Source organism: Carassius gibelio, chromosome A6, assembly GCF_023724105.1.
Source record: "Carassius gibelio isolate Cgi1373 ecotype wild population from Czech Republic chromosome A6, carGib1.2-hapl.c, whole genome shotgun sequence".
Taxonomy (NCBI): Eukaryota; Metazoa; Chordata; class Actinopteri; order Cypriniformes; family Cyprinidae; genus Carassius; species Carassius gibelio.
This window is the reverse complement of record NC_068376.1, coordinates 2,477,215-2,502,872: the sequence shown is the minus strand read 5'-3', so window position 1 is coordinate 2,502,872 and position 25,658 is coordinate 2,477,215. Positions and strand designations below refer to the sequence as shown.

The following is a 25,658-nucleotide window of genomic DNA, read 5'->3' as shown; positions in this document are numbered from 1 at the left end:
ACATAAAAGTTGTTTAAAATCATTGTAATGCTGGCTAATTTTATGTTGGCATTGTACAATTTATTATAACAGCTGTCAGTGTTTGTGACTCAGATGTCAGGTCTGTAGATGGGGAAGATGGCAAATGTTCCTGAATTTGCCCTCTGCTCTGCTTTGCTCTTGACGCTGACGGAGCCCTGCGCTCTTATGCAGGGGTGAGAAAAGCCTTTAGCAGGTTTCTCAGCTGAATGCACTGGTTTTCTCACTCTTATAATCGCTGGCTCTCACAGTCTCTCTATCCTCACTGTAGGAAGTCCTTCCACCAGCAGCTGGACCAGCTTGTGTCCACATTATGTTTTTCTCAACTCCTCCATTTCGTTTTAGTCTCCTTGCAGACTCGTGTAGGATGTAGTCTTGAAAAGACTGTAAGCACAAAGTACAAAATCACCATGTTTTATTTATGAGAGCACATATGGTGCACCTTTAGTGTGTGATTTCAGCAGCGCCAGGACTTGTAGAGCGGCACATCCTCTAATTGATGCTGTGCTGAGTCTGTGTTGCAGAGCTGCTTCTGTGCTAATTCCAGTATGAGATTAATGCAGAGGGAAAGGAAATCACCTCTCAACAAGATATCGCTAAAGCCACATGCAGCTAAAGGAAAGAACCATCCTGCTCCTTTTCTTTCTTCTTTGCCTGGTTCCTTCATCTCTCAACCCCAAAATCGACTATTCCTTAGAAAAGTCATACACTGGGAAAATTAGATGTGATAAAAAAAAAAAAAAATCACTCTGAAATTGCTAGCAAATTTCACAAATAATTACAAAGAATCAGGTACCGTATTTTCCGGACTATATCAGGTGCGACTTATTTATCAAAATTAATTTTACATGAACCGAGAGAAATGAACGAATAGAAAACATTACCATCTCCAGCCACTAGAGGGCGCTCTATGCTGCTCAGTGCTCCTGTAGTCCACCACTGAAATCATAGAGCGCCCTCTTGTGGCTTTAGATGGTAATGTTTTCTCTTGGTTCTTGGTTCTAAATAAATGCGACTTACAGTCCAGTGCGACTTACATATGTTTTTTTCCTCGTCATGCCATATATTTGGACTGATGTGACTTATACTCAGGTGCGACTTATAGTCCGAAGAATACGGTACTAACACATTTAATAAAACATTACATTCAGAAGTAGAAAGACATTTATAAATCTGTTGTCAACCAAAGAGAAGCCTTTGAAAAGTTTCCCTGTATTTTTCAGCCAAAATAAAACTTTTTTTTATATACAGTCAGTGACTAATGAGATAATTAACAAACTGTTGAACATAATGACAAATCAAACAAACTCAGGGAAAACTAGGTTATACAATATACAATATTATAGAGTATACACATTACACTGATGGAAGTGTATCCGGAAAATCTATTCACATCTGCATCACTTAAACTAATCACCAATACTCACAAGAGAGTTAACAATGGGTTGTTGCCTGACCCCAAAAAGGGGTCAAAAAAAGGGTTGCTTGTCCCCTAAGCTCTCTTCAGACACACACAGGGCGAAATCTAAAAAGATTTAGTGAAATCTTGTTATGCAGATCTTTTTAACCCATTAAGCACTGGAGTGCCTCTAATGTGTTCATTCAGACGAAGCACTTCTTAATCGAATCTGAACTGATTTATCATGAATAATCAATGTTGTTTAAACCTGTGCAGCTGAAGCGGATGTTTGGCCGGTTCAGTTGTGAGTGTTTTGTGTCGTGACTCCCATGATCCTCTGAGCTCAGGTCAGGTGTGAGGTGAAGGGGCTCCTAATTGCTAATCTGATGGATGCTTTTATTCAAAGCGACTTACTGTTAGCTTATTTCAAGTCAAATCCCTCTGGAGTAACCTGAGGTTAAGTGTTCTGCTCAATGGCGATAGCTCATGAATCATCCTTTATAGAACTGGAACCAATAAAGATGCACTTCAGTGTTTGCATCGAGCCAGAAGCGTAGCGCTCTTGACAACATGGAGGAAGAAGGTGGAGAAGAAACTTTTGAGACCCTTTTCTATATTAGTTACATTAATAAAAGCTGTATCCACATACACTATAAAAATATTTATATATTTCTATAAATGTGTGTGTGTTATTAAGCTCTACCTAAGAAGCATAGAAGCACCATGTGACATTGTCATTGAATAAAATATTTAAAATGGTTTTATGATGAATTCTTAAAACCTACTTTTTAAACTAGGTGATTATATATATTTTTTTATTTTAATAATCTTGGACATCCTTCCTAGCCATTGAACTATTTTCATTTGTGATTCCCAAGCCTTTAAGAGTGCAAAATGTACTCTAATGTAGAATAGAAAGTAATCAGATCAGCTCGACTGTGTTAAATGAGAGTTTATTATACAGTATTGTTCAAAATAATAGCAGTACAATGTGACTAACCAGAATAATCAAGGTTTTTAGTATATTTTTTATTGCTACGTGGCAAACAAGTTACCAGTAGGTTCAGTAGATTGTCAGAAAACAAACAAGACCCAGCATTCATGATATGCACGCTCTTAAGGCTGTGCAATTGGGCAATTAGTTGAAAGGGGTGTGTTCAAAAAAATAGCAGTGTCTACATTTGACTGTACAAACTCAAAACTATTTTGTACAAACATTTTTTTTTTCTGGGATTTAGCAATCCTGTGAATCACTAAACTAATATTTAGTTGTATGACCACAGTTTTTTAAAACTGCTTGACATCTGTGTGGCATGGAGTCAACCAACTTGTGGCACCTCTCAGCTGTTATTCCACTCCATGATTCTTTAACAACATTCCACAATTCATTCACATTTCTTGGTTTTGCTTCAGAAACAGCATTTTTGATATCACCCCACAAGTTCTCAATTGGATTAAGGTCTGGAGATTGGGCTGGCCACTCCATAACATTAATTTTGTTGGTTTGGAACCAAGACTTTGCCCGTTTACTAGTGTGTTTTGGGTCATTGTCTTGTTGAAACAACCATTTCAAGGGCATGTCCTCTTCAGCATAGGGCAACATGACCTCTTCAAGTATTTTAACATATGCAAACTGATCCATGATCCCTGGTATGCGATAAATAGGCCCAACACCATAGTAGGAGAAACATGCCCATATCATGATGCTTGCACCTCCATGCTTCACTGTCTTCACTGTGTACTGTGGCTTGAATTCAGAGTTTGGGGGTCGTCTCACAAACTGCCTGTGGCCCTTGGACCCAAAAAGAACAATTTTACTCTCATCAGTCCACAAAATGTTCCTCCATTTCTCTTTAGGCCAGTTGATGTGTTCTTTGGCAAATTGTAACCTCTTCTGCACATGCCTTTTTTTTAACAGAGGGACTTTGCGGGGGATTCTTGAAAATAGATTAGCTTCACACAGACGTCTTCTAACTGTCACAGTACTTACAGGTAACTCCAGACTGTCTTTGATCATCCTGGAGGTGATCATTGGCTGAGCCTTTGCCATTCTGGTTATTCTTCTATCCATTTTGATGGTTGTCTTCCGTTTTCTTCCACGTCTCTCTGGTTTTGCTCTCCATTTTAAGGCATTGGAGATCATTTTAGCTGAACAGCCTATCATTTTTTGCACCTCTTTATAGGTTTTCCCCTCTCTAATCAACTTTTTAATCAAAGTACGCTGTTCTTCTGAACAATGTCTTGAACGACCCATTTTCCTCAGCTTTCAAATGCCTGTTCAACAAGTGTTGGCTTCATCCTTAAATAGGGGCCACCTGATTCACACCTGTTTCTTCACAAAATTGATGACCTCAGTGATTGAATGCCACACTGCTATTTTTTTGAACACACCGCTTTCAACTAATTCAACTAATTGCTCAATTGCACAGCCTTAAGAGCGTGCATATCATGAATGCTGGGTCTCATTTGTTTTCTGAGAATCTACTGAACCTACTGGTAACTTGTTTGCCACGTAGCAATAAAAAAATATACGAAAAACCTTGATTATTCTGGTTAGTCACATTGTACTGCTATTATTTTGAACAATACTGTATATTATAAGCAGGTATGAGAGTTTATTGTATATTATAAGCAGGTAAGTGGCTGTAGACTGAACAGACAGACTGATGAGAGTGTTTCTGTCAATAGAAGGATGAGAACACCTACACAGACACAGCAGGAGTCACTTCATCGGTCAGTCTTCAGATCCATCGGCAGGAGCGCTGCACATCCTGCAGGCCAGAAATACAGCTGTGTGCCACACCGGAGAGAGCTAGTGTTCAAATTGAAGACTCATTAGAGCTAAAGGACCCTTATATATGTGTGCGATTTACCAGGTTATTTCCAGGTGACATAGCAAATGATGGTCGTCATCTGATAAAGATACAATTTTGATTTATGAGAGTTCATAGCTTGTCATAAATTAATTGTGTTTACCTTTGTGCTGATCAGACTCATTTATGACATGTTAGCTAGTAAGGGTGTCAAAAGTACCTGTACATTCACACCAAGTCAATACTGTGTTTAAACAATACAAAAAAATATATATAAATTATATATAAATAATTCCAGTCCTTCTGGAGTCATCACTTGTATGACTGTCAATACAAATCAAATATAAACCAGTTATGACAAATACAATTGGTAAAAAATATATTTTAGATATTTTTTACAATTACTAAAATTATATATATAATGAATATAAATTATTTTCTATATTATTTCTATATTTTATTTATATTTTTAATAAAGCGTAGTTTTCAAATGGGTGTTAATAAATTCTATATAAGTATAGATTAGTCTTCTGGTTGAATAAGAAAGGAATAATTGACGACGGGCCGTTGAATTATTAGAACAATGATGCACACCCGAATGTCTCTTTTGCTAGTTCAAAATGTAATTTTAAAGCTGGTAATGGAGGAAAGAGAGCGAGAGAGACAGAGACACACAGAGAGAGAGAGAGCTTGTGTGAATTAGGCTACCTCTGTGCGTCTCTAAACAGCGCTGTTATTACCTCACTAGTGAGAAATGTCATGTGTTGTCTTTAAGTTGCTACACTATAAAGGGTAACTGATAAAAGTGTCAGGGCAGCGCTGACAACACATTTTTGTGCAAACCGTGTGACCGTTATTACTGTTAACTATGTGAAGTTATAAGGAACTGTAATGCGGTCAAGAGAGCTGCCTGGAACTACATTCACCGTGCGTTTCCCAGAAAATAATTGCACACCTCAGAACGTTCGTCAGCCAATCACATTCAAGTATTCAACGGCCCTGTAGTATAATAGAATAGTATGAATACCATACTAGAGAACACTGGAGAGAAGAATACAGTATACAGTGTGTGTGTGTGTGTGTGTGTGTGTTTGTGTGTGTGTTCTCTGCCACTTTATTCTATAAGGCATGTCTCTGGAGCCCTGATCACTCGACTATGTCTGAGCTTAAAAGCCTGCGTGTGGATTTCTCTGTCTCTCTCTCACACACACTGTGTCCTCTGTACCTGTTCATTTTCCCTGAGCGCACATCAGCCCACACACACTGACCCAGGGACATACACTCCTGAGAGACGCACGTGCATTCACATGTGAGCGAGCAGGCTTGACATTGACTGACTATATGTGTCCATTAAAAACAGATTTATGACAGCAGATGATTATATTTCTCATATCCTGTCAACAAAGAAACAACAGACCATGAAGAGTTCAGAAATGTGAGGTGATGAAAATGTTCCAACAGATCATTTGGATTTTTCCATTCTGTCCAGATCCTGTGGTGCATGAACGCACACTGATCATCCTGTGTACTTTACCAGCACTAAATAAACCTGAAAATGAAGGTAACCAAAGAGACACTGTAAACACAGAGATTGTCTACAGGATATGAGTCTGCTGGGACACATCCACTAAAATTACCAAAACACCGGATAATTAAAAAACATGGAGCAAAAATGATGAGCAGAAAGATCCTGCAGCATTTGAGCAGATGCAAACAGTTCATATAGTGAAACGAAATTCATTTTTATGTAACATACTGTACGGAGAGCATTGTATACTATTTACTATTGTTGTTGTTTTTTATATATATATATATATATATAAATCATATATACACTACCGTTCAAAAGTTTGGGATCGGTAAAGCTTTTTTTAAAGAAGTGCCTTCTGCTCACCAAGGCTGCCTTTATTTGATCAAAAAAGCAGTAAAAACATTAACATTGTCAAATATTGTTACAAATTAACATATCTGCATTCTATTTGAATAGATTTTAAAATGTAGTTTATTCCTGTGACTCCAATCTTCAGTGTCACATGATCTTCAGAAATCATTCTAATATGCAAAAAATGTGTGTGGAAATCATAATGTATATTATATTTTTTGGAATTATTTGAGGAATATAAAGTTTAAAAGAACAGCATATAGTAACGATATAAATCTTTACTATTACTTTTTTTCATAAATGTATCTTATCCTGGCTGAATAAAAGGAAAGATCAAAAACTTTTGAATGGTAAAGATAATAAAGAATTATATTATAGGAATAAATATCGCAGTAAATGTGGTTATTTTGCCTTTTTGTTTTTACATTTTGTGTAAAAACGTCATATTATCTCATGCATGGTTCACATACCGTCAGCCACTTCATGCATTCAATATTTTCATACTGTCCACAATAAACTGCAGTTCTAGGAGTGGTATAGTAGTAAGCCATTTTAAAATAAGTGTATTTATCCAACTAAGAAAATGATTTGTTTAGTATCCTGAGCTTACCCAGGGGTCTGTTTCACAAACATCTGAGACTATTTGAAGAGCTTTTTCTCCACATTGTTATCATTTGAGCGAAAACTGACTAGTGCATGTTCTTTTCATCAGCCATTTAGAAGACTTGTGCACCTCTGTGGCTGGTGAAACCTCTGTGCCTGTGTCTTTGTGTTTGTGTGAGTGATTCCTCTCGATGTGCATGACTGATCCGGGGTTGCTGCACCATTAATGAGAGCTTTTCAGTCCAAAAAGCAGCAACTTTGTTTGAAATTTGTCATTGTTAAATGCAGTTCTCCCTCCACTCACATCTGGCTGTCTGCCTATATGCCATTAAACCCTGGTTATCTGAGCCCAAATTAGAGAAAGGTCCTGTAGGACAAGAGCAGGGTGTTGAATGACAATGGCACTGCTGCAGTGATCGACTCTCTCTCTCTCTCTGTGTGTGTGTGTGGGGGGGGGGGCTTCTCTGTCTCTATTTCATCTTGACATTTTATCCCTTCTGCTTGTATACTGCTACTAGCAGTGTTTGTGGCACTCTAACCTAAATCACAGCCAATGGCCAGACACACACTTCACATTCAGTTTTTAGGAGCAAGTTTATGGTTACAGTGGCTTTAAAATGTCATATTAAAACATATTTTATGCATATTTAGTTATGTTTGTGACTTTTGTCATTTGAGCCAACTTTTCTTTTTTTCTGTTCAGCATAAAAGACAATACTTTGAAGAATCCCCATTGATTCCCATAGTATGGAAAAAATACAGTTGCTATTATCAGCTGTTTGGTTGCACATATCTCACTCATACAGGAGAGTAAATTATTATTATTATTTTTTTAACTGTCCCTTTAAGTCACAAGTTGCTGCCAAAATATAACTGCATTTAATGGAACTTCATGAAAATAGCAAATCCTGTTTCCCAATTGGGACATACAATTATAATATATAGAAATAATAATATAGAAATTAAATAAATCAAGACGCACACAAGACAATCAGTCACAATCATTGGATTGTGTAGTGTGTCAAGAAAGTTTTTCAGTCCTCTGTGCTTTCTAAAATGTTTAAGTCTAGTATCCCGTTAGTTGTTCAGTTGATCAGTGACAACTTGATGTCTTTTTTATGATAGTGTCTTCAAGTATAGGGCTATTTTATTTTACTATACTTTTTTTTTTTTTTTACATCATATTGTAATAGATATTTGGTAAATGCATTAATCTATATTGATATATTGTTATATTACTAATAGCAACTTCTCTAGCATTGTAGTCTCAACAATTGCAGAGGCCAACCCCTTTTTAACTGCAATAAAAAGCACAGAAATGTAAAAATCTAGTTTCTGTTATTTTGTGCATGTTCATTCAGAAGGTTCTCTCTATCTCTGGTTGCACACAAAGAAGTTTCATCCCAAATTCTGCACTTTGAAAGCATGTAAAGTGTGGTTAAAAGCTCTCACGGGAAGAGGACTCACATCTAAGAGGAAACCTGCTTCAATTTAGTCATCATTCTTTTAGTCTCAGTAAAATAAAGATGGAGAAATAGAAAAGATGTTTGGGATTTGGTTGCTTTGAGATGGGGATGTTCACTCTAGAATATACACTGTATATAAATGTATGATGAACTTTAAATCATGAAGTAAACCCTCATGTGAATAGTTACAGAAATTACACTACCAAGACCCAATCGTTCAGTTTCTTTTAAATAACTCCTGCTCTTTTGAAAGGCAATTAAATTGTCATCAAAAAGCTCATTTTCTGATTCATACTTTTTGGAGCGATGAATGAGTTTATTAGTCGAGTCAGAGCCTCAGACGTGAGACGGTGTTCTGATTGCTTCCATATAATCACTTCCAGAGTTTCTCTGTTTCACTCACCATTTATTGAGCGATCTTCACAATGATTGCACAAGGCTGCACAAGACCACCCCCGCTATCTCACCTCAGAGAGAGAGACAGACGAGAGAGAGAGAGAGAGAGAGAGGAATTGGTCATGGTGTTGATAATGGGGCACCATTCTGCCTCTCTATTGCTATTTAGACAGAGCCATTACTGTAATGCACCACCCAATGGGGAATAAAAGAGAAGCAATTTCTCTCTTTATCTCACTCCTCTCCTCTCTTCTCCTGAATAATAAAAAGCCAGGCATTCCGGCTGGAGTAACTCGGTATGAAAGTTTAGTGTCCTTCTCACCTTACTACCGCCGGCAGACTATTCAAACCACTTGTAAATTAAGAGGTCACATTGTTTGACTCTAAAGATTGGTTTGACCAACTCAGGTCAGCTCATTGAGGGCAAATGTTAAACACAGAAACAAAGTGAATCCTTTTTTTTTATGCTTTGGGTATACAAAAAAAGGTATTTTTCATTGCAAATAAGCATCATTGCAGTATGTTTTAAAACTATTTTAAAATGTCAGGTTTAATTCAATTTGTTACTTCTTTAAAATGATTTGTTGAACTTACTATCTGTTTTTTAATGAACATTTTTCATTGCAGTCCAACAATTTAGTGAGTATATCATTCACATATGCAACAAAAATTTTAATAGGTGACTTAATAATGTCTGTGATTAGCAATGGATAATAAATTGTTAGATTTCACTTGCCAGTGTTTTGAGTTAGAAGCTGAGTATAAGTTTAGACATATTTTTGATTCTATTGCCAAGGTGTGCATTGAGAATTCGTCTTATTCTAAAAAAAAACGAACCATGCACTTTATTTTAGTTCAAGCTGTGAACTCTGCATAAACATAGAAATGCAAAGGAGTTTATGAATAATAAAATTAAAACGACTTCTTGTCTGAACAAACATGTTGGCTTTTTCTCCTGTGTATCAGCAGCACTGATGTTGGGCATATTAATGTCTTCTGTTAAGATAATCTTTTGCACACATGAAGCGAGAGCTCGGCTGGAGGTAAGCCGTGCATCCATAATTAATGAGAATAAATGGCTGGACTGCTGCGTCTCGATCGATGTTGAGCTGCTTGATGTTTAGGGACAGAGTGCAGGAGGCTGATTTTCTGGATGCTGTCAGTTTATTTCACCTCATGCAGATCTGCAAGGGAGTGGCTATCTGCATCATGCTGTGTGGCAGGAAATATAAAAGATTCTTGCTCTGCTGTTTGTGTATTTTGTGTTTTCTGCCAGTTATGCCTTCTTGTCAGATCTGGTAAATTTAAGTTAAAGTCATGGTTAAACAACCTCCAAAATGGAGAAATTGCAGCTCTTAAATTAGCACCTAATATTAAGGGTGTCTCACAACTGATCCTCCCTGACGTGTAGAAGCACGGCGCAGCTGATCATCTGGTTTCAGAGCTGCTGATGCTCATTAATCCTGTGATCTGTCAGCGGGCAGATTAACGGTGTCCTCGCACCAGGCCGAGGGATTTGGGTGCCTTGTTTGTGGTTGGCTGCTCATCACTGTGCACTGTGAACATGCTGGCCCATTATACATAATTAACATGCATTCTTGGGTGATTATTACATTATAGCAATTTTAGCTACTCAAAATCTGGTAAAATAAAAGATATGATGAAATAAATCTGAAACATCAGATCATCTTTGTGTGATGATAATGGCATTTTTGACTTTTTGGAAAAAAAGTAAGATAAAAAAAAAGTAAGATAATATTTTGACTTAATCTTGAAAATGAATAGCGCTTTTGATGTTTAGACTGTCACTCAACACTTACAATAAGGTTTAATAGTTAACATTAGTAAACTACTTTAGTTAACATCAACTAAGCATGGCTTTGATCCTGTTGTAGTGGGTTTTGTTCACATACAAATACTCATTTTAATCACATGCCAATGTTTTATGAGTCTGTGGATTGCTTTTAAGCAATTTAAAATTGTTATGATTAAATCATGAGATTGTAATGTAGTATTTATACGGCATCAGAATGAAGCTTTAGTTGTCATGTCTAGAAATGCTTTTTTTCCCATGCATGTACTTCTGTCTACATGAGATTTTTCTAGGCACTTGTTTCTTAAGATTAAATATGAGTTATCCAATCAAAATGTCCATGCAAATTGTCAGCCCATTAGGAAGCAATGTTCTTGACAGAGACTTGAGGTAGACAGAGGGCAGAAACCTTGGCAGCAGATTGCTTTGCACTGCCTGAAGAACACGGTAAATACTGCAGGAGAGTAGCATGCTAAAGCATGCACAAAGAGCTTTGTGTGACTGAGACCTTGTGATGCCTGTCTTGTGTGACACATCCAGGGTCAGAGGTCATCTGGCCGGGTGGCCGTCTGATAAATGAGTCATGAGACGAAGTTTGACCTCAGGAGAGGTTGATGCTAATATACAGAACTGATCGTCCTGAGGTGTGTTTAAAATCGTCATGCACCATATGAGAGTGTATGTGCATGTAGGTTTGATACCCACATATTTTACACATACAGTTTACACAAAAATATATACTATATTTTTTAAAACAAAACTGTCAACAGAAGTTAACTTTGTCTGGCAAAAAGTAAATTCGCAAAGATTAAAAAAATAAATAAAAAAACAATAAAATATAAACATCTTACAGACCCCAAACATTTGAAAAGTAGTTTATATTAAATTAATAAAAATATTCATTTTAAAAAAATTTAATCCCGATTAATCAAATTATTGTTTGTGATTAATTGCACAAAACTAATAATGCATTCAAAAGTAGTGTATTGTGCACAACACTTGATGGGTGGGTAGAGACTCGTGTGTGCGGGATGCAGGAGAATAATTAGGGTGCGCTCATACCAAACAATCTTAACCATGCTGAAGCGCGCTTGACTCCCAAAGCCTGGTTCGTTTGACTAGTGTAATCGTTTCGTTTAGCAGTCCCTGGCTCGGTTGGAAGAGGTGGGAAAGCTAACCGCCCGGAGTGCAGATCTTCTAATACGTGCTCCATGATTGTGTGATTATTTCTGAGTGGAAAAAGTGATAGATCTGTAAAGCAATATATTATGAGAGGGCAGTGTGTTACCATGTCCCATATGACTTAAAATAATAAACCACAAAGTTAACAAAATGATTCACTCCACTGTTGAGCGAGAGCACTTCTCTGCTGTCTTCACATGCTATCAGAAATGTCCTATTTCCAACTTTTCAAGATATGATTAAGAGCTGAATGTTGATGCTTAGCCTTAATAATTTAATCGGGAGCATCCCCTCCTGTGACCCATGATTTGTCTGTATATGTATTCAGAGCCAATAAACAAATGACTTTCATAATAATAAAAAACTGCGTTAACTCGTTATACAATAATTGTCGGCATTAATGCATTAACGCAATAATAGCACGTTAACTTGCCCAGGCCTAGTTATATCACAATTCTGTATATATTATTCCCATGTCTGTACAAAACACTAGTCAGTAGTGTTTATCATTTAAAAAGCTTTAATGTGAAACAATAGAAGTAGTTTGTCCCCGTTTGCATGAATGTGTGATATAATTAATGTCTTGTGGAAAGTTGCCATAAACCTCATGTGAAGTCAGAGAATTTGTTGGCAGTCTACATTTTGACGACACACTGCACCAGGCAAGGGCCACCATAATGACATCAATTCTGCTGACATCAGTGCCGTGAAGCTAGAGAGAGACAGAGAATTAGAGAAAGGCAAAATGACAGGGTCCCCTGGACAAAAACTGGGACCGAGAAAGCTCCTGCCAAAGAAAAGATGAAGACATTGTCTCCAGCGAGGCCGGCAGTTTGCATTATGCATCTGTAGCCAGAGACAGAGGTAAACAAAGCAGGCAGCGCACGTTATGATATATCTGTTGTTCCCTGCGGTGAGCTGGGTGGCTGGAATCTTTCATTATGTTCCCGTCAGCTCTCTATTCCTCTACTGGCATGCTTTCACCGGGGGATGGCGGTGGACGGGGAGCTCAATTTGTTTGGGTTGCCATGGCTCGTATTCTGTCAGAGCATTTAATTATGCTTTTGATACATCCTCGGAGATGAAGCTCTCGTGGCTTATAAACAGTTTATTTTTATCTCGAGTACAGCCAAGCAGAGAGCTTAGGCAATAGGGGAAATAGAATTCCCTCATATCGCTCGTATTTATTGTTTCTCACCATGAGGGACGTGACCCAGTGCACATGGAGGAACATTACTTGTACCGTCCTGGAGGTCTAGCTCAAGGCAGTGTTTAGACATTGGCAAAAGATCTGCTTTTGTTCCAACGCTTCTAGCGAGGACAGTTTTATTGCTCAGTGATTGCTCCATCGTAGCTCACAAGACTTACAGCAATAGATCGTCCAAGAATATCATTTCAGCTCCACATTACATTGTTATTTTAATGTGATTAAGATACTAGTTTATTTCTTATTCAATTTGTTTGTTTGCTTGTTTGTTTGTTTAGTTTTTTTATTATATATGAATAAATAAAACAACATTTTGAACTAATTATAATTTTTCTAATTTTACATTTTATCTTAATTTTAGTCACATTTATTATTTATTTTTAAAATATGATTTTTGTGAGTTTTTGTTCATTTTTATTTTTGATTATTTTACTACATCAGATTAAACGTAATGGAAATGATCAAGGTTGCATTGGCAGCTAACTGAATTAAAAGCAATTTAATTTGATTTTATTTCAGTTAACATTTATTTTAGTAATTAGACAGACTTATTTTTAAGTAGTAAAAATGTATTTATATAGTTTTAGTTAACTATAATATCGCTGATTACATAGATATTTTTTGGTGAGCTAGTTGTCTACTGGCTTGTCTACTTGTCAGTTAAATTTAATTTAATTTAATTTAATTTTGATACTGAAGTTCATGATTTGGTCATTAAAGTTCTTTTTTTTTAATTAGTAACAATATGAATGGATGGATGGATTGATGGATGGATGAAATTAAAGTTCACGATAACTTGGTCTTTTTTATAATTTCTTGAGATCACTGTTGAAACCTTAAGAGAAACATTTCAGATTACTAAGAGGAGTAAATAAATGAACTCTCCATTTGTTCTCTATTTTATCTAACTGCTATCTACAGCAAACAAATGATATATTAAAGAGATCTGTGTTTTCTTTTCCCTGCATTTGTGAAAGTGTCTTAATGTCTCTCTTTCTCTCGCAGGCATGCCGAGTTTCATTAAGACTCCTGAAGATCAGACGGGGATTTCAGGAGGGGTGGCATCCTTCGTGTGCCAAGCAGTCGGGGAGCCCAAACCACGAATCACCTGGATGAAGAAGGGCAAGAAAGTCAGCTCACAGCGCTTTGAGGTGGGTTTGAAATAATAAGATGTGCTTCTTTGTGCCTGCGCTCTGGTTAGATGTGAAGCTGAGCATCATATTGGAGATCGACCTGCTTCCTGCCAGCTGTTCTTTTATCAAATCATTAAATCAGACACAACAAAGGACCTACCATTTCTCCTCACCAATGTCTTCAAGGCATCCCATTTTATACAGCAGGTCTCTTTGATTAAGATCATGTGAGGGGTTTTCAGCTTTTATCGTGTCCTGCTCTGTGCTCTAGAGTGCACCAGGTCGAGTGTTGAGTGTTTCTTTGAGTTCATACACCACTGCCGACACCTGAACAGATGAGATTATGCTGAACTGACCAAGATATAAAGTGCAGTGAGCTTGAATTACACATGTGGTCTGTGAGCAGCACAAGGCTGATCCCAGGTAAAACTGTGCTCATTGGAATTTTTTTATTAGACAGCAAGGCCAGAAAACGCTGACGACAAAAACAGAAATGCAGCACTTTTTTTTGGACTGGAAAATTAAAGTTGCTGTTTGAGAGAGATTAAATTCTGCCAAACTTGGCCACTCAGTTAAACTGTCCCCATTATTTCAGCCAGTCGAAAAACCCACACACAATTACTCGTTTTCTCATTGGCTGAGAAAGTGTGGACGTCTGTATCAGTGTAATATTTTATGTAATCCACATTACGTAATCAGATTCCAAAAATGTGTTTTTGTAATTAAATTATATTATGCTTTAAAATACTCATAGTCAGATTATATATTATTCACACACTGGCAGTAAATTATTTCGAATGTATTATTTCTCCCTAATTCTTCTTTTTTATCTTTTACAAATCCTTTTCTAAAAAGCCCATATAAATACATTTGGAACTGGGCTGTGAAGTTATAAAAAATTTTTTGTCTAATTAATTGCACAATGTGGTGATTCATTATTCAAATTAATCACTAATTAATCACACATCAAATTTGGCTGAGAAATGAACCCCCTGGAGAAAATCTCTCAGTATTTTTTGTTGTTCACACAATCAGAGTAATGTCAATAGTAACCAAAACAGTTTACTGTAATGACATAATTTTAATTTTTTGGGGTGAACTATCCCTGTAATTAAAATTGTATATTATTATTGTGTAAATATGAAATTATTTTTAATGAAATAAGAAACTAAAACTAAAAAACTACACAGAAAATTGTGCGGCCACCCATCATTTGAGCAGGTTTTTAACACTTCATTACTGTCTTTGGAAAACTCGTCTTTTAAATGCATTAATTAAATAAAAATGCATCCAAACCTACTTGGCCTAATATATTTGCTATATTTATATCAGTATGGTGCAAGATTATTCTATTCAAGTTAATGTGATAAACAGGTAGTCCAAAAGTAATTGAAAAGTAGAAAGACTATATAACCTAATACATGTAATGCAATAGAATACGTTACTAACTACAACTTCTATCATGTAATTTGCTCTTAGTACCTGACTAGTTAATATACCCAGCGCTGCATCAGTGTCAGTAACATTTGTCAGATATTACAGACATTATATGGTTTTTTGGAACAGATATAGAGTATATTAGCCAGTGCAGAAAAAGGTTAAAGCAGATCAGCATGACAGATGAGCGTCCAAGATCCGGTCACCCTTAAGTGACCACAGCAGACCTGAGCCACCTGTATTGCCAACTGTACCACTGCTGAATGTGCCAGCAGAGGCAAAGACTGCATCCGTGCCAGGACAGTGAGGGATGAAATCGCTACTATTGGCCTGAGAGCAGGGGGACCTGTCAGACCTCCTCTGCCCACTTCTCCAAAAACTCACATCTGACTGTCTGGTGCCAAACAGAGGCCACAATAAACTCATCAGCAGTTGCAACAGGTCCAGGTGGCTGTTTTGGGCCAGAGTAGAGAGGTGTGCTGAAGCCAGGGGTTGAATCGGAGCAGTGGTGTTGACTGGCCATCAATACATGGACTGCATTGTGAAGATGTCATCATACTGAATACTGATGTTAAGTGTCTTGGTCATGGAAACAGTGGTCATAGTTCAAATATATTTTATAGCAAGCATTATTTTAGCTTAGTTTTGAGTCTGTTTTATATGATATAAGAGTAAAAAGATTAAGTAAATCTATTAAATTAATTGCAATTCTAATTATCATATCTTCATATCTCTTCACAACAAAAATATTGAAGTTATTTAATCCTAAAATTATTGATTCTTATAAATCGGTTAGCTTAACTTCACAACATACAGAACTACAAAATTGTGCTATAAGTTTGATTGCATCATATAATAATTGTTAATAATGTTCATTGTTTGTTTGATTGCATATTAAATTGATTTTTCCTGCCATATTTGCATAAACTGATATTCACCACTGATAAACTACTACTAAATATTGTAGAAACTTAATTTTTCTGTAAAAGTTGCTTTACAACAATTAGTATCGTAAAAGAAATCATATCACTATACAAATAAACTTGAATTGAATAGAATTAATGAATCATTAACAGAGTGAATTATTTGTATATTATTTTTGGTAATCATATTTATAATGCATTCATTATCATATTATTATCGTTGTTGAATAATACATCAAAATTATTCATTTTAATTTATTATAAATAATTTATAATTATTTTAATTATCATAAATATTTAATGTTTAATTCTATAATACTATTTTCCGAAATCTAGTGAGCTGCCAAAATAAGCAGTATTCATAATCACATTATAATTAATAATCTGATGATGATGATGATTATTATTATTATTATTACTATTATTCATAATCACATTATCAAACTTATAGGCATATTCATAAAACAAAAACTGTTCCCCATAGTTTGGCAGCATTAGAAAACAGAGATAAATTTATTATTAGAAATTATTTTAAAATTGTTTTTAAAATGAGATATAACTCGGTTTAATTACAAAGTTTACTATTACTATACCCAGTATTTATGTGTTGCTGTGCTGTGTATGCTTATTATGGTATTAGTTTTAACTTAGCAACATGCTAAAGCTACGTAGACTCAGTTATGGAGAACTATTTGCTAGTTTGTTTGTTTTTTGAGGGTTTTTTTCTCGATGTAGAATATTTAAGATCAGTTCTAGTTGAGGTTTTATGACTGTAATGATGCCTTAGGAGTCAGTAGTAGAGAGCAAGGCAGCTCACTATGTTTTGGAACAAAAGCATAAAGTCTGGTATCACTGGCATGTGCAGCGTAAAAGTGGACTACATTATTTATTGAAACTAAGTTGCAAAAATGGCTCAGAGATTATAATTATGATGCTAACTTTGAGCATATTAACAACTTGTTTACACATCAGCACCTACTTCATATTTAGCTATTTTTGACTATTGATAAGCAGCAGTGTGAAGGTTAGCTTAAGGTACTGATGGTCAAGAAAAAACACATTGTGAATATTTTTGATGTAAGAAATCTAAACTAAATATATAAAGGTGAAGACAATTGATGCTATGGAACTGTGGCAAAAATACGGCCCCTTTAAAGGGATTCTGTTGTGAAAGCTTCTAAGCTCAAACTGAAGTATTTCATTCCGGGGAGTGTTGAGCTTGTTTTCAACATCAGTGTAGCCATTGCGTGCTTCAGCAGGGGAGCGCAGGTTGATCTCAATTTGGCAGTCAACCTAAAAACAAAGAGAAGCTGACGCCAGCCCCGGCATGAGGGCTTCCTGAGACGACCCTCCTCACACTGTCAACAGAGCTGACGGAGCATGAACGAGACGGGGTCTGACAGCACCGGCTTCTCACTTACTTTAACTCTCCGTGTCTCACTCATCCAGTACAGTGAAGCAGAGACTGTACAGGAGCAGATCTCTTTAACACCACTGACATATAAGAGTGAGTCTGATTGTTTCCAAATGGTTTCATCACTTTTTCGTACTCAAGACATTTTGGCTGGTAATTGCTCTATCTGCCATGATTTTGTTTATCATCCTTTACCAACTTCCATGAACTTCCATGAAATACAAAAAGAGATGTTAGCCAGAATTTTTTTGTCCACACAAGAAAAGTGGATGGTGATTTATACTGTCAAGCTCCTAAAGAAAGAAAAAAAAATCAGCATAAAAGTAGTTTTGTACACTATATTATACAAGCATATTATATATTATACCACTGTATATATGGGCCTAATAGTATGTAATACAAGCCATGCAGTAACTTGCAGTCAATTTATTTATTTAATCATTTATTCGTTTTATTTGATTTATTTTATTAGTTTCGGTTAAACTTTTCCTTTGACTGGTATATGACTGGACTGTGTTTTCAGGTAATAGAGTTTGATGACGGCTCAGGCTCTGTGCTGCGGATCCAGCCATTACGGACACATAGAGATGAAGCTATTTACGAATGCACAGCTACCAACAGCGCTGGAGAAATTAACACTAGTGCTAAACTCACTGTATTAGAAGGTAAGAATACACTCTCTCTTTCTAACAGCATAGTTTTGTTCTAGCACTTCATGAAGATTTCCAGCTGCATTTGTATCTTCATTCATTGCATGGTTTGTGTAGGGATGGTGCAGAAGTGAAATCAAAGAAGGACTGGCTGCAGACTGAACATTTTTGGTTTCTCTCACACTCAGTTTCTTGTTAAGTGTTGGGCTTTGGCTCTCATATAATTACTATTCTGAGAACATGACAAACAGGAATTGAGCTGAAGTTAGATTCAGCAGGTGGTCTGTCGGGTGGGGCGGGTCATGCAAAGAGCCTTTCATGGCAGTTTCCTTTTAACTTTGAGTTTCCTCATATAATCACGATTAGCTTTGGCAAATATTTACCGGTTTGATGAAATTACCCTGTTACCTTCACTAATGCAGCAGGAACATCTGATTAAAGTCAAAATAAAATAAAATTTGATGATGTTTACTTTAGTCTTCAGCACATGTTATTGCAAGGAAGAAAAATTAATAACTTGCAACATCAAAAACAACATTCCCTTTCAGTTGATGTCACCTAGGAGATGTTGTATCTTTTTTACAATCGCTATTACACATTTCTTAGTTATGTCACTTTTTCAAAACTCTTCTCACAGCAAACACAACATCAGTCTATGTGGGCTAAACTGTGGATCCATTTTAATTGCTTGGGCACTAAATGCATCCATTAGTGATATCTGTCAGATTACATTAATTATTTTCTCATTTCAACACAAAAACCACCAAAACTTTGTTTACATACTTTTTTGCTAAATAATAATACAGAAATTTGCAACATTTCTACAGTAATAACATAGAAAAATATTATGAATTAAAAAAAACAAATTCAAAAACTATCAAAGCAGTTGCATGTAGTTGAACATCTTCACAGGTTTTAGTCTTTCACTTTCTTTTTCACCATCTATACAAAAGGGAAAAACTTAGGAATAGTTTTGTTATGTAATGTACATGGAACATATAAAGAAATGCTACCAAAGAAAACATTGTATAATGTTATCTTTTGTTAGTGTTGTTGTGTTATGAAGAGTGTTTTTCTTTTTTTTTTTTTTTTTTTTTTGGTGAAAACCTTTGCAAGTGTTATGGAAGAATGCCTTGATTTGAGACAATAATGAAGTGTTTTGGCAGTTTATTGCATTTTGAATGTGAAATGAACTGCTTTGTCAAGTTGAAAGATGGTTAGGAGAACTGTGTGAAGAGTTATGAAAAAGTGACTTTAGAATTGAGGTATGTGAAACGAGAGATTGTAAAAAACTGTATTGTGTCTAATATCTAAGTACTCAATATTAACTTTCTATTTGTTGAAAGGTTGCATACAAACAGTGTTGGTTTAAATTAAGGCTTGTAATTTAACTCGTTAATTAGAATAATTATGGAGAAAAATAACACGTTAAAATTATTAACGCATGTGCCCCGCCGTGCGGATCATCTGTCATTGCATACAGTCGATTGATGACTAAAATGAGGCAGAACAACAACTTACTGCGTGATGGAGTCTAGAGAATATCCCTAAAATTCAAGATACGGGACAAAATGCCCCTTTTTGAAATTTTGTCTAATATTTACATCACATAGTTTAAAAAAATCACACGAGAAGTAGGCTTACTGCAATATCACACGAGTGCAAATGTGATACACATCTTATACAACAGTTCATTAAGAAATTAATATTGTGTTATTTTAGACACAGTGTTGTCTGTTTTGCTCAATTTGCCAACCAAAATATAAAGACAAATCAGAACTGTTCATCTCCGAGCAACCCATAGCGGCATTTCATTTCTTAATCCACGTTTTGAACGAATTTGGTGAACCATTTGGCGCGTTGAACCATTGGCCATAGTCACGCTGGCTCTGAAGTGGTGCCGCACAGACCGATCGGTGAATGACATCAAAGAGTAATTCAAAAGCACAAGGAGTCGTCTAAGCTCTTGTGGTTCTTTGATGTCGCACACCGATCGATCGATTTGATGGTGATGAACCGCTTCAAGTAGAAGAAGCCTAATGATTCAATGAAACATTCATAAAGAACCATTTACTTCACTCCTGAATGAATCAGCCTTTTGAACGAATCAAACGAATGAATAAATGACTCGATGACTTAATCATTAAGACATTACCACACCCTTTAGTTTATTATTTAGAGTATCATTTCATTAAAGAAATAATTTCATATTTTCATAGTAATATTAATACAATTAAGAAAAGAAATTAGTAATAAGTTATAGTTCACCCAAACAATTCTGTCATCATTTACTCACATGGTCCAAAAGAGTAAGCTATATGTAATACATTTTTATTAAACAAAATATGTCTTGCTGAACCTACTTTTTGTAATCTCTGTTTATTGCTTTGCACAACAATGACTTTAAATTATCTATTGATAGTAATTTCTACAAATATGATGTGTGATTAATTAGATTAATTAATCACCACATCAATTAGATTAAAAATTGTAATCGCTTACCAGTCCTAGTTTAAATATAACTTGTTGTGAGTACCTGTGATCCTGTGCCTATGGCCGAATCTATGCAGATATTATGAACCAGCTTGATTATGTGATATTGCTCAAATATGTTTTACCAAAATGATTCCTGCCTTCCTCTCACTGGTGTTTTCTGTTCGATCGCTGGGATCTTGGTACATGCCGACTGTAAGAAGTTCAGCCAGATCAGGCATTTTGTTCTCAGTGGTTTGTTATTCTGCCGATGGTTATGAAGCTTATCAGCCCTCCATCTCACAGGACTGTGAGGGGAAGAAACACACACACACACACACACACACACACACTCTACCACAGGATTGGAACATGTGCAGAGTTCTGATAGCTGCCTCTGTTTTCGGCAAGCCTTTCGGTAAGAGTTGTGTGTGTAAATGCGCTTGTGTTTCAAGATTTGAGTTCATTTCAGGCCACATTTGAGCAGATTACCTGCGCCTGCAGCTCTGATGGAGTGATCTTTCCATGCCTGGCCCTGTGACCCTGCAGTAGATTACAGCACACACACACACACACAGATAGCGGTGATATGTGTTATTATGTGAGCTTGCTGTACACTGCAGCTGGATTCATGTTCATACATGAGGAATATGGAGGTGCTGATACTGCATGGTGATAAATCTCAGTCCAAATGCTGTTCTTAGACAAAGAGTCGATGCGGCTGCTTGCTTTAGTGCACAGTTACAGCTCACTGAAATTCAACATCCCCTTATAAAGGCAGTTCTAGTCATAGCACGGCACCATGGGGCACAACTCAGGGTGTCTATTGTAAAATATCTGTGCGGTAATCTGGGGAATTGAAGAATTCAGTTAGAGGAAGGAAATGTGTGGGTTTATACAATGCCAAGTGTGTTGAAATTGGGCCACGCTCTCTCATGCTTTCAGTCCAGTGTGCCGTTAAATGTTGAAAACCACGGATCAGCAGGTGGGCTGAACCTGTGCAGGAATCCAGGTTTGTAGGTTAGGTGTTGTATCTGTGGTCTCATTATTTTGGGAGCATCATTTCTCACCTGTCCTTTTGTTGCAAAGTGTTTATCTCAAATTTGAGAAGCATGTATTGACAGTTGCATGCTGGAACACATAATCAAGCGTGAAGATAAAGCACAACACCAAAATAAGAATAAATCACTAATTTTCTTGCATCTGTTGAATGTTCATTCATTTATGTTTTATTATACAATCAAGTCTTCTCTTCTTTGAGCCCATTCTCCTTCTCTTCTATTTTCATCTTGTTTCTTTTCTGAGCATGTTCTGTTATTAAATATATATTTTTTATCTTGTCTCGTTTCATCTCATCTCTGCTCATTTGTCCTCTTCTGTTCTCATTCCGTTTATCTTCTCTGTTTGTGAATCATCTCATATTTATTCATTTGTTTGTTATCTTTCACATCTTTCCTCAGTTTTGTCTCATTTCACTTCTCTTTTCTGCTCTGACTGTAAGGCTTGAGTGCACATGGTGACTCAATATGAATTTGCAATATTAATTTTTTTTTTAATTTTACAGTCCTGTTCTTGCTGCTATAATAAATGATTTCACCTGAAATCCAAAGAGAGTCTCCCCCAAAGGGATTTTACTAAAATGATCAGCATGCTAAATCTGAGCCCAAAAAGAGCAAGGCCTTTCCGAGATCTCCTGAAAATGCACTGCATGCTCCACCATGGAAAGGAAAAACTCCTCTTGGTATCTTTTCCTAAAATGACAGGAAGTGTCAGCTAGAGCGCTGCAACTTATAAGTGACATAAATGTAAAACTTGTACACAGATGTCTCCCCGGACGGAAAGCCAATATATAGCATCACTTTCCCTGCATGCAAATAGATGAAGTGATTCAGACAGGTAATTCTATCCCATAGACATTTGCAAATGTATTTCCCCCACTAAAGTCATTCCTTATCAGCAAACATGCTCGGCAGACAGACTCCATCTGTTTACTTGTCCCCGCCGCTGCCTGCTTACGTCTTGAAGCTGTTAGAAAGGCCTTTCCGAAGATCAGCTAATGCGTTTAAGAGGGCAGTGGGCAGAAATTACAACATGCCATTTCCATTTTGCGGTTTCACACACACAGAGTTGCTGATCCATGACATAGGTTTAGTTTCCAGTGGTTGGCAGTGGCCCAGTCCCCCACTGAGCTGAGTTAGAGTTTAGCAAAATATCAATTACTCAGCTCTCCATCAGTGGTGTACTGCAGCATGGTAAAAACACACCTCCTTCCTCAGCATCACACTGGGCTACCTGCCATATCCACCTGTGTGTGTGTGTGTGTGTGTGTGTGTGTGTGTGTGTGTGTGTGTGTGTGTGTGTGTGTGTGTGTGATGGTGGTTTGTAAAAGCTTCCATTTTGCACAAGCTGGGCACAATAGATTTATTTTACACAATAGATTTATTTATGTATCAAAACAGATTTTGGTTGCACTTTATTTTACAGTACGTGTACTTACATGTACTTATAGTGTACTTACAGTGTATTTATCTAAGAAAGTTCTGGTAATACAAGGTAACTACATGGGGTAGGGTTAGGTTTAGGGGTAGGTTTATGGTTAGTACCTAGTTATTACATAGTTATTGTAACTACTATAATGAGTACATAGTATGTACATGGGGAACAGGACTGTAAAATAAAGTGCTACCCAGATTTTTCTTTCTTTCTTTTTTAGTATCTATCTATAATATACAGTGTTCATAAACATACATGCACACGCTGCTGAGTAAAGAATATGCATAAATAATCAGCATTACATTTGAATGAGCGCAGCCTTTTCATATATCCCTTCTTCTACTTCAGATGTTCTCTTTTCAGCTGGTTACAACTGTTTATAGCCATACCATGGTAAAGTGATGTATCAGTTTCAGATATGGTAGTTTTATGTATAGGCTACCATAATACATTGCCATTTTATTCACAGTGCATTTTTAAAAAGACATTAAAAAAAAGAAAGAGAAACCTCACCATGGTACAGACATGTAACACGAGCTGACATGGCTCATTAATTCAGTTGTTTCTTTGTTTGTTTTCTTTGAAGTTCAGAATGTCAAGCTAACCTTCACCGCGTTCTCATTAAACTGCTACACTGAATCTGTGTCTTCCTCGCCGCTGTAATCTCTCTGTGTTAGTGTGGATGTTGTTTGATCCAGATGAGAGGCACAGAAACGTAGAAAGCTTGAAATATTTTCCTCTAAGCATTTCGATTCTCTTCTCCACCTTAAATTGATCTAAGAGCGGCTTTTGAATAATTGACACTGGAGGAAATACAACAGAGGAACACTTCTCATTTCACTTGATGTTGGGACTAAATATACAGAGGAAGTGTGTGCCGGAGCTCAGAGATAGCATCACTTTTACTCTGTTTCTGCACAAATTATGTATCGTTGAAATGAAAAAGTTTGCACATTAGAATTTTCTTTGGATTAAGAGCTACGTATGCCCTTTCAATCAGTCTTCTTCAGAAACATCACGTCTAAAGCTTCATCAAAGCATGAACTTTCTGACTGAGTATTTGCATTAAAGTGAGAGTTCACTCATTTACTCACCCTCAAGTCTGAATTACTTTCTTTCTTCAAATAAAAGAAGATATTTTGAAGAATGTTTCAGCTGCCTTTGTCACTGAGGTTCAAAACTACATTTGGCGTTGACTTTCATAAAGAAAAATATTTTTCCCCCAAAAAATATTTTCTTTTGTGTTCCAAACAGAACTATTTTAATATCACGGATATACTATTGTAGTTTTTGTTGATTTATTTATTTTTTTTTCTTAAGTTAGATTAGTTTTCAAATTTTAGTAGTTTTGTTGTGTTTCTTTAAAAAAATATGTCTATATACTGAAGTTTTAGCTTTTAGCTTATTTAGTTTTAGTTATTTTAGTACTTCAAATTAAACTAAATTAATTTGCTTGTGAGTTTTATTTAATGATAATGACGCTGGTTCCACAGAATAAATAAAGTCATATAGATTTTAAACAATAACAGCATATGAGCAAGTGAAAGAGATAAAGATATCTTCTTTTGCAATATGCATTATACCTGTGTTATATTAAAATATTTATGGTTAATCATTATGTTGCCTAATGGATTTTACGTATGGCAGTGACGATAGGCCCTGAAATTAATTCAAGTTTAATTGGATCATAAATTCTAGTTAAAACCTTATTGCTTGTGAACATGTCATGTTTCCTAAATGGTTAACAATTTAATATGTCTTGATAATCTGGGAGACATGTGACAGACGTTAATGATGGTGAAATGATTCCAAGATATAAGCATATGTGTGTGTGTGTGTGTGTGTGTGTGTGTGTGTGATGGTTTTCTTTATCAGGTTCTAGGATGTTCAAGCACTTAAAATCCTGAAAGGACATTTCATCGTATTTACATTGATCGGTAATTTTAAATGCTCAAAATTTTGAGCGTCAACAGTTGTGGTCATAAATGAAAAAGGAGCTTCACTTTGGTTTAATTTCCCTTAGGATGTGTAAGGTATGACCTCACATCACAGACCGCGGCTCAGCTGTCTTACGCTCAAAGCGATGGTGTCAGTGAACACTGAAAGAGATCCCTCGAAATCCTCCAGACTGCTTTTCACAGTAGAAACTGCTTTCCCACAAACATGTTCAGACCCTCAGGCCAGAGCCTTGGAGATGGTACGGTTGAATCTCACGAAACATTTTCTGGTCATGTTAATTCCAACAAAGGAATTATGGTTTTTCACCCAAATTATTAAATGTGCACAAATGTTTATGATTTTGATTTTGGAGCTTAATGTGACCCAGACCTGTCCTCGGCAGGTTTTGTGAGATTCCT

At 36.3% G+C, this 25,658-nt stretch overlaps 1 protein-coding gene across 6 annotated transcripts in view; it reads left to right on the top strand.

Moving 5' to 3' along the window:
• LOC128015253 (receptor-type tyrosine-protein phosphatase F) overlaps positions 1-25,658 on the top strand; it is a 190,640-nt gene that overhangs the window by 62,057 nt on the left and 102,925 nt on the right. For all 6 annotated transcript variants that reach the window (XM_052598935.1, XM_052598934.1, XM_052598936.1 and 3 more), the window contains 2 exons: positions 13,785-13,930; positions 18,210-18,351. In XM_052598935.1, coding sequence (XP_052454895.1) covers positions 13,785-13,930; positions 18,210-18,351 — 288 coding nt within the window. The remainder of the gene's footprint in view (positions 1-13,784; positions 13,931-18,209; positions 18,352-25,658) is intronic.